Source organism: Grammomys surdaster, unplaced genomic scaffold, assembly GCF_004785775.1.
Source record: "Grammomys surdaster isolate TR1022 unplaced genomic scaffold, NIH_TR_1.0 169, whole genome shotgun sequence".
NCBI classification, from domain to species: domain Eukaryota; kingdom Metazoa; phylum Chordata; class Mammalia; order Rodentia; family Muridae; genus Grammomys; species Grammomys surdaster.
In genome coordinates, this window is record NW_021604617.1 from 11,817,983 (window position 1) to 11,828,590 (window position 10,608).

The following is a 10,608-nucleotide window of genomic DNA, read 5'->3' on the forward strand; positions in this document are numbered from 1 at the left end:
TAGGAAGGGCGTCTAAATGAGGACTTGTCTAGGATGCTATATGGGCAGGTCTGTGGCAGATTTTCTTGACTGGATTGGTTAACTGAGATAGATAGGAAAACCCACCCTGAATGTAAGTGTCACCATTTCAAGGGCTGGATCCTAGACTTGGACTGTGAATGTGACCAGCTGTTTTAAATTCCTTCTGCCTTGGTTCCCCTCCAAGGATAGACTGTAACCTGGAATTGTGAAGCAAACAGACCCTTTCTCCCCTGAGTTGCGTTTATCCGGGTGTTTTCTCTTACCAAGAAGAAATGAACTAAGATGATATTTTTTAAAAATAGAGAGAGAGAGGTGGGTGTGTGCCTTCTCCCCTTGGGTCTTTGGATGGTGATTTGAAACTACTGTCAGCTCCAAGGCTGTTCCAATGCATACTCCAGCAAAGCACAGCCAAATCACGTCCATCACAGGCAGTAGTGATGTCAGTGTTTCCAGATCTCCAATCAAGGTCAAGGCCAAGCCCAGGTGACACAGTTAGTAACAACCTCCGAGTCAGCTGGGGTTGAGTTTGTCCAATGGTGAGGGGGAAAACGGCCAGTTTTCAACAAAAGTAGGTGTTAGAACAGTTCTCTTAGAACTCTAATTTCTGAGGACTGAAACAAAGATGAGAACCCAGCCTTACCTTTCCCAAACACTCGAAAAGAGCCATGTTTGACTGGAAACTGCCTTCTCAGGGCCGCCTGTGCCCTGTCAGCCTGCTGTTCAATAGCAGAAAGGAGTTCAGCAGGGCTGGTGGAGCCAGTCACTTCATAGCCAACAACGATGCTTCCCTTTCTGCAGTAAGAATGTGGGAAGAAAGAGATTCACTGAACCTTCGTTTAGTCTCTTAGGGCAAATCTGGAAGTACGTGACATGGAGTCCATAGGAAAGAAGCAAGCAGATCTGCTGGATACCTTTATGGAGCAGAGAAATACATGCAACACACATACACATAACACATGCATGTGAGTACGCACAAACTTATATTCACACACAAATACATACACACATCCGTGTGCACATACATTTGCATCCATGCAAGCATATGTACATATTCATTTGCATGCACATGCATGCCCATATGCATACATATGTCCACACACATTTCTAAATGTTAAATGTCATGAAAAGACAGGCAGACAGCGACAAGCATAGAAGGAAGAAGTAAAGACCTCACATTACATATGGCTGCATGGAGAAGTTTTCTCCATGACAAACTTCTCTGGTTTTTGAAACAGGTCCTTATAATGATGTCTTAGTTAGGGTTACCATTGCTGAGATAAAATACAGCTCAGAACATAAAAGACAGCAGAGGTTTGAGTCCAGCAACTGGTAAGAAGGTGGAGAAGGTGGCTGGCCAGGAGTGGGTAGGCTGAGGAAGCAGGGGTGGACATGTATTTGGCATTCTCACTGGAAGAGCAAGCAGAGATGTCAGGTTGGTGGCTCACATTCAGAGTTCAGGGGCAAGGCCAAGTCCAGGTGACACCGATGGAAACCTCAGGAACACAGATGGTGTCTGAGGCATGAGCACACATGTGCACACATGTTGATGAAATGAGCCCTACGGTGGATCTATGAGATCAGCACCCTGTTACCCTCACTCTTTGGTTCTGTGTTTGTCACTACGGAACCCAGGCTGGCTTGGAACTTGCAGCAATCCCCCTGTCTCAGTTTCCTAAGTGCGGTGATTGTATGTGTAGGGCACCATGCCCAGCTACTCCTATCTTAGTGTTATATTCTCTTCAATTAAAAAAGAGGTTTTACATGCTTTATAATAAAGTATAAAATATAAAATTTTAAATGTTTACTTTTTAAAAATCTGTATCAGTGTGTTAGGGGGGAGTACATACACATGAGGTATAGATGCCAAGGGGGGAAAATCAGAAGAGGGTATCAGATAGCCCGGGAGGTGGAGTTACAGATGGTTGTAAACCATCTGATATAGGTGTTGGGAACTAAGCTCAAGAATTCTAGAAAACCAATATGTATCCTTGACAGCTGAGCCATTTCGCCAGCCCCACAGCTGCTCACATTGAAGTGGGAGGAGCAGAGGGAGGGAAACTATAATTAGGATATATTGTATGAGAAAAGGATCTACTTTCAAGTTAAACAAAAGGAATTGAGACACAAAGAGAAGCAGGGTTAGGAGAATGAGAACTTCGGGGGCTCCAAGGTCTAAACTCTTGGTGTTCTTGCTTTGATGCCCCGGTTCCCTATACCATTTGCCAGCTGTCTTCCTACTGATTATTTATTTTGTTTTGAGACAAGGTGTACCTGTGTAACCCAGGCTACCCTTGTATTCACTTTGCACTCTAGGTCCGTCTTCAAATAACAGCAATCCTCCTGCCTCCACATGCCAAGCACTAGGAGTCCAAGCACGCACCATCACACCTTTTCAGCTTTAGAGTGTAAGACTCATTGGGATTGGATCTCAGCTTCATCTAAGACACTCCATCACTGACAGCAAAGGCTCAGAAGAAAATGATCCATGATACATGTTTGCCATAAGATGGAAGCAGTGTTCTCTGTGTTGGATTTTAAAGAAAGTTATTCCCGTGGGACTTTCTAAATGACTTTATGGAATAGGAATATATTTATAGCAAATGTTGTTGAAAATTCCCCATGACTGGTTTGAAGTGAACCATGGAAAAAATAATGAGTCACGTTCCTTGACCTCTGAGCCACTTCCTCCAGCAAGTGGACCACAAGTAGCTGGCATGCTCAACTCCAAATAACGTTGAATTGAATCATAAACAAAAGGCGGATTTACTAAATATCCCTGTATTTGCTATAGACAATGACCTCTGAGTTTTGAACCATAGTCTATACTTGATGCCTGCCTGGCCAGAAGGCTATTTTGTACAAGGTTTCCATCCTGATTCCAAATTATACAGCGCCAAGTCCGCTGTCCATGCACGGTGTGCAGGAAATGCTCACCTCTCTACACCCACAGCCTAATGCCACCTTTCACCCCTTCCTGAACCTGAACTCTATGATCTCCCCCTTCCTCTCAAGGTCCCATCACCTTATGCCCATGTATTTACAATTTTTTAATGTATGTGTGTGTGTGTTCTTCTATGTATGAATGTGTATGTGTGTTCACATGCATGTGCATACTTGCATGTGGAGATCAGAGAACAACCTCAGGTTGCCATTAGGAATACCATCTACTCCCTTTGAGACAGCATCTCTCACTGGCCAGGATCTCATTAATTAGATGAGTCTTGCTGGCCAGTAAACCCCAGGGATCCCCTGTTTCTACTGCCCTGTCACTGGGAATAGATGTGTGGACTACCATGCCAGGCACTGTTATGTGGGTTCTGGGGTCAGACTCCAGACTTCATCCTTGCAAGGTATACACTGACTAAACTATCTGCCTAGCATTGACTTTACAATCCTGACAAAGGCAGCAGGGACATCACTGGGCATTCTCAGGACTAGTTTGGAATTCTAGAGCAGCCCTTCTAAGACCAGATGGTACTTACCGAAATTGAGTGACCTGAACTGACTCAAAACCATGGACTCTTCTGTATGCTTCTTTGAGCTTAAAAAGAAAACAAAAGACAATGATTCAAGCTTTGTCCTCACACATCAAAAGGACATTGGAGCAAAATACAGATGAAACAATAAATAAAGCATTAACAGATGAGCAAAAGGAGAAGGGACCACGGGAAGAAGTTATATGTCATAAAAATACAGTCAAGTAACAATTGAGAATACACACACACACATACACACACACACACACACACACACTTTGTTTTTGATGATGCTAAGAAAGAGTGAGCTATCAGAGGCTGGTAAAATGGCTCCATTTGCAAAGTCATCACCACAGTCATGAGGAGTTGAGTTCAGGTTCCTAGCACTCATGTAAGCAGAGTATATAGCCCCATGCATCTGGAGCCCTAGCCCTGGGAAGTGGAGACAGGCAGAGCTTGTTGGTCAACCAGTCTCATCAATTGGTGAGGCCAATGGGAGACTTTGACTCAAAATAATCTCAATGATAATATAGACACCTTTTAACAGGAAGGCACTTGAGATCTACCTCTGGCCTTCACATATGAACAGAGAGACAGGGAGGCTTTGATAATGGTGGATAATCAACATCTTAGGATAGCAAGGAGTAGGGTACTAATAATATAATAAATGTACCCAGGTCTATGTTCTGGTCCTCAACATAGCCACACTGACTGGTCTGTTCTTAAATGACTGCAGTGAAGTCATGTACCCAAGTCTATGTTTTGGTCTTCAGATTGACTGGTCTAGTTCTTACGGGACTTCACTGTGAGGTAACGTTTTGTTCAGTAAATCTGTTCAGCTTCTAAGAGACACTCCTTTGAGGGACAAATTAAAATGCTGACAATTGAGCTTAGGTTGTGAAAATTTACCGTATGTGATTAAAAACCATAAAATAGTCAAGAATCCTTAGTACAATATTCAAATAAATACACAAAAGCAGACACAAGGCAATTTAGAAATAAAGTCTCAGGAAAATGCTCAAGAATCATCAACTGTGGGTAGAGTGGAGCTCATCCAAAATAAGTAATTAAATATGCACTAAGGGAATGGACTGGCTGGTCGTGTGTGCCAACTTGACACACGCTGGAGTTATCACAGAGAAAGGAGCTGCAGTTGAGGAAATGCTTCCATGAGATCCAACTGAAAGGCATTTTCTCAATTAGTGATCAAGGTGGAAGGACTCATTGTGGGTGGTGCCATCTCTGGTCTGGTAGTCTTGGGTTCTATAAGAAAGCAAGCTGAGCAAGGCAGAGGAAGCAAGCCAGTAAGTAACATCCCTCCATGGCCTCTGCACCAGCTCCTGCTTCCTGACCTACTTGAGTTCCAGTCCTTACTTTCTTTGGTGATGAACAGCAGTGTGGAAGTGTAAGCTGAATAAACCCTTTCCTCCCCAACTTGCTTCTTAGTCATGATCTTTGTGCAGGAACAGAAACCCTGACTAAGACAGGGACGGAAGAGTTGGCTCAGCAGTTAGGAGCATGCAGAGAACTTGAGTTTCCCCTTCCTAGCATCCATGTTGAGTGACTCACAGTCACCCATAAGTCTAACTTCAGGGGTTCTGATGGCCATTTCTGGGCTCTGTTGGCATGTGCATACTCAGATGTGATGGTGCATTTTTATAATCTCAGCACTCAGGAGACCAAGACAGAAAGATCATACAGACTTACTAGCCAGCCAGCTGAATTAGTGAGCCTCAGGTCAAAACAAAAGCCCTGTCTAACAGGGAACTAAGACAATATTTAACTCTCATTTTCTCTGTCCCCTATAAGTGCACACAGCACCCACATGGGTATGTCCTATATACAAATATGCACACATATGAAATGTATATCAAATGCATATTCTAAATTGAAAAGCCCTGGAACTTATGGTTAGAAAGAAAATCATTACATAATAAATAATGCTTACTTGATTTTCAATTCCAGTTGCGTAGTGGGCATATACATCAGATGATGAATTCCAAAGGTCTTCAGGAAATTTTTCGTCAATTTCAAAAGTGCCCCAAACCTCTGTGGGAAATAGAAGAGAAAAAGTCTTTACATAAAATAAATGTCTAACTTGATTTTATCAGCAGCATGAAATTATGAAAGTCCAATTCTGAATACATGGTATTTCCATTTATTTTCATAAAATATATTCATCTAAAATAATAAAGGAAAAAAAGAAAACCAGAGTTTTCAATGGTGAGTTTCTAACAGTCATGAGAACATTTGTGTGTGTGTGTGTGTGTGTGTGTGTGTGTGTGTCTCTTTCTGTGTGTGTGTGTGTGTGTGTGTATACATGGAAATGGGATGTCTAATGTCTCTCTAAATTATTCTGTACCTAATTTTTTGAGACAGGGTCTATCACTGAACCTGGTGCTTACCAATTCAGGTAGCCCAGAGATCCTGAATCTTTCCTTCCCTACTGTGCCCAGCTAAAGATCTACACTCATGTCTTTTTTTTTTGGGGGGGGAGGGTTGGTGGTTTTTTTGTTTTGTTTGTTTTGTTGTTTTTTGTTTTTGTTTTTTATTTTTTTGAGACAGGGTTTATCTGTGTAGCCTTGGCTGTCCTGGAACTTACTCTGTAGACCAAGCTAGCCTCAAACTCAGAAATCCAACTACCTCTGCCTCCCAAGTGCTGGGATTACAGTGCGCCACCACTGCCAGGCCTACACTCATGTCTTAATGCTTTCACACCAAGTACTTTATTTACTGAGACATCTCCCCAGCACAACATCCTCCCATAACACAACTTTAAAGCAGTTTGCTAACTCCTTATGAACACCATGCTTACTAGCTCAGGGCTAGTGCTTGTCTGTACAGAGTTGGTCTCTCTCTCTAAGGACAACTCCTGTTTGTTCTTCATTCAGGGCCTAATCGTTAGCTGCTCTGGAAGCCCTTCTCTGGTCCACAAGAGGAAACTTCTTTCTACCTCTGCTCTCTAGCCCCACTGTGTCCATCTGGCTATACCTGCCTCCACAATACTGTGGGAAGCCCTTCATGAACACAATGCCTGGCTGAGTCCTTTTTCTAGTTCTTGTAGATGACACACAAATAGGGTTTTTTCCCCCAAATGTGGGCTTTCATTGGTATTTGTTAAAGAAACTGCCTCTTATATTACAACCTAGCCTCCCCTACATACATAGCAAGACAAATGCTTTGTGGTCTCCTGGAGGCTTTACCCTGGAACTGGACATGAAGATAATCCTTAATAAATAGGACAGCCACAACATGAGCAGCTGTGGTACTGGGAAGGTGAACCAGGTATGTCCGGTTAAACGGAATTATGTCTGGCTCCTCCTTCAATCTTTTCTTTCCTCAGATCTAAAACCCAGAGCTTCAAGATGACTAGAGTAGTCTTTGGAGGGGAATGTTCCTCCTCCTCCTCCTCCTCCTCCTTCTCCTCCTCCTCCTCCTCCTCTTCCTCCTTCTCTTCTTCCTAATCTTCCTCTTCCTCCTAATCCTCCTCTTCTTCCCCTCCACCTATCCTTCCTCCTCTTCTTTCTTCTCTTCTTCTCTATTCTCCTTTGCAGACAGTGTCTCAAACTATAGCCCAGACTGTCCTGGAACTTACTATGTAGCTCGATCTGGCCTCAAACTCAAAGCAATCCTCTGGCCTCTGTCTCCTGGGTGCTAGGATTATAGGCATGAGCTACAGGGGAAACTGTCTTAAAGTCAGACTAGGGTCTGGAGTGCATGTAACTAGATTCATCGCATCCTTGGTGAAACAGAAGAGAGACAGATAGAAAGAGAGACAGAGAGTTTGTGTCTTGTATTTTTCTGTGTGTGTATGTGTGTCAGTCTATGTCTATTTCTGTCTATGTCTCAGAGAGAGAGAGAGAGAGAGAGAGAGAGAGATACACGCAGAGAAAAATCCAAGACACAAACTGTCTCTGTCTTTGTATCTCTCTCTCTCTCTCTCTCTCTCTCTCTCTCTCTCACTCTCCCTCTCCCCCTCCCTCTCCCTCTCTCTCTCTCTCTTGTGTGTGTGTGTGTGTATGTGTGTGTGTGATTCACAATATATGTTTTACAACCCAGAGCAGGCCTTTCAATGCAATCACCACCTCATTACTGCCCTTCAGCATGCCTTAGCCAGCCAGAGTACAGTACAGTCTCTGGAGTTTGCCGGGATGAGGCATCCCAGCCAACAGGCACTTACTTGCTCTCTCACAAAAATTAACGCTCTGCCTGAGGCCTCCAGGGGAACAATTACAGCTTGGCAGATGTCCGGTTGTGTGAAGGTAGCAGCTCTGGGGATCAAGGCAGGATGGAGGAAACCACATATAGCTGTCTTCGCAGGCACACTCCAGGAACTCCTTTCCGTTTCTGCAGTCTGCGTATAGAAAAAGAAATAGAACACAGCGTCTCGGTGTCTGCCTTCTAAACCAACATCTGCTCAGTCCTTGGCTATGACTGGGAATCTGAACCAAGGATTTCTCAGCAGAAGCTGGAAGATTAGCAATGCGTTTAAGGTGCGGAAATGCCCAACTCTGTAGACTACAAGATTAGTGTGAAAAATTGTAGCAAAGATAAAAACCCAAATGGCCAGGCTTAACATCCAAAACAAGGCTACTGATACCACAGGTATCCACTGTGGTGCAAGAGAAAGGCAGGCGAGCATAGTCACAACCTAGAGCTACAGAAGAGGGCTAAAGGGCAGTGGACCACTGTGTCATTTGAGCCCCAGTCGGCATCTATCAGCACTCCACATGCCAGGCCTGAAGACAACACGGCTCAGGGTTTAAGAGCACTTGCTTCTCTGCAGAGACCTGGGATGGGTTCTCAGCACCCACACAATAGCTCGCTGCATCTGGAACTCTAATTCCAGTGGATCTGAAGCCTTCTTCTGATCCCCTCTGGTACCAAGCAGGCACATAGTACACACATACACATGCAGGCAATGCACTCATACACATACAAATGTTTAATGTTTTAAAAATTTAGGAAGGCAGAATGGTTTAGAGGTGAGGCACATGACGAAAATGTCTATCCGTCAATGTGGATTTGGCCTGACATGCCCCATCAAAAATCCTTCCCTCTTAACAGGATGGTTCATGGTATGTTTGAGAAAGGTATATGGAAGTGTGTAGTGAGTGCTGGTCAAACCTTCCCATGATTCCCTGAAGCACTTCACCCCAAGAGTTCCTGAGCCAACAAGTCTGAAATGGACCAAAGAGTTTGCATTTCTATGTGTTTTTCTGCTCCTGCTGCTAGCTGGGTTCTGAACACTCTGACACTCACAGTTTCAGCCCAACTCATTGAACTTCGCTGGAAGCCACTTTTGTGGGTTGTGCTACCAACTAGTCCTTGCTATCTTCAAGAAACAGAGTGGGATTTCATATCCTGACCCCATAAGGCTGGACAAATTATAGCCAATAAAATAGGAGTAGACTTAATGTCTGTCCCTTCTCAGCCAAAGAATAGCATTGCCTGTGCAAGAGTCTCCAGGGTTTCATTTCTTTGGTGCTCTGACTGGATGCATTTGAAGTAAGATCTCCCTGGTCAGCTGGTACCTGAGGGACAACCATAGACACAGCCCCTCTGCTGGCATGCCATGGACACAGCCCCCTGCCAGCATGTTGCATGAAGAAGAAACATTAGCTCTTGATGCCACAGAGCTTGTGGAAGACTCATTTTTCACAAAGCAACCCTTTGCTGTGGCCCACCCTCCTCCCTAACTCCCAGTCACTGGACAGCTAATTTACATGTGGTAGCCTTCACTCTGATGATCCTGCTGGGACCATGTAAGCTCAGCGACCGAGATTTCAAGAGCTTCAGAAATTTCTTCAGTTTTCCCTTCTCCTCTGGATCTCTGTACGTCATCTGAAGCAGTACTTCATACTCCTGGACTGGAGGTAGAGAGAAGTTATTAGAAGGTATTTATCTATGGGAAAGATCACTTAGCAGTCATCCTGTCCTGCTTAGAGCTCCTGGACTATCCCTGACTATCCCTGTCACTGCATTCTGTACATCCAGACATTGACGTAGCATGCGCACGAGGAGACTTGCCTTACACATGCCGCATACAGAGCATGCGCACGAGGAGACGTGCCTTACACATGCCTCATACAAATCTCTCCTCCCACTTCTGCTAGGCCAGTCATTCCCACAGTCTCTGTGCTACCCAGAGTTAAGGGGAAACAGGCTTGAATTACCTACCGACTCTTCTTCCCTACCCTAGCTTTGGTTTCCTTGAAGTATCTGCAACATGAGAAAACCCCAACTTCACCTTTTAAAAAGTGTTCCAGTCATTAGTGGGAGTTTTAGAATTTGCTTAAATACAAAAGCAAAACACAATTAGGACTCATCCCCAAGTTAAGAGCTCTGCCCATTAATTACATTAATAGGAGGGAAACACAAAGGGAAAAAAAGAAGAGACTCCTGTCCGGTATGGTGCAATACGCTCATCTTCAATGTCAGCTTGCCTGGATTTGTAGTAATCTAGGAGACACATGTCTGGATGTGTATTTGAAAGAGTTTCCAGAAAGGCTTAACTGGGAAGAGAAAACCCACCCTGAATGTAGATGGTGCCATTCCATGAGCCGAATTAAAGGAAAAGGAGAAAGCAAGCCGGGCATGAACATTCTTCCCTAAGCTTCCCGAGTGTGGACAGAGGGTGACCGCTACCTCAAGCTGCAGCTGCCATCCCTTCCTGGCCCTTTAAATTGTAAGCCTAAACAGGCCGGTTCTTTCTTGTAGACTTTGGTAAGGCGTCTGGCCAGAGCGATAAATATTCCAGTGAATATGCTGTGTGTTTAATCCTCAGAACTGACTCGCTCTTGAGAGTTACAATTATTCTCACTTTACAGATTTGGGAAATTTCATAGCATGCTTAAGATCACGTGGCCATTGCTGAGATAGGAACTGTTTTCTTGGCCTCGGTGTGTAGTATTCCAGCATCTCTAGCAAAGTCTTACCTGGATGCCTTTTCTCAACCACATTGACATCTCCTTCTCTTTTTGTTCTGCGGCCATCATATTTCTACAAAAAAGAAGAAGGAGAAGGAGAAGGAGAAGGAGAAGGAGAAGGAGAAGGAGAAGGAGAAGGAGAAGGAGAAGGAGAAGGAGAAGGAGAAGGAGAAGGAGAAGGA

At 44.2% G+C, this 10,608-nt stretch overlaps 1 protein-coding gene across 1 annotated transcript in view; it reads right to left on the bottom strand.

The window, feature by feature from the left end:
* Window positions 1-10,608, bottom strand: part of Adgrf1 (adhesion G protein-coupled receptor F1) — a 31,584-nt gene that overhangs the window by 18,137 nt on the left and 2,839 nt on the right. Inside the window, exons 3-8 of the mRNA XM_028766792.1 lie at window positions 10,436-10,499; window positions 9,224-9,367; window positions 7,678-7,851; window positions 5,446-5,546; window positions 3,504-3,562; window positions 662-813 (exon numbers count right to left, since the gene is read on the bottom strand). Of these exons, the coding sequence (XP_028622625.1) occupies window positions 662-813; window positions 3,504-3,562; window positions 5,446-5,546; window positions 7,678-7,851; window positions 9,224-9,367; window positions 10,436-10,499 (694 nt within the window). The remainder of the gene's footprint in view (window positions 1-661; window positions 814-3,503; window positions 3,563-5,445; window positions 5,547-7,677; window positions 7,852-9,223; window positions 9,368-10,435; window positions 10,500-10,608) is intronic.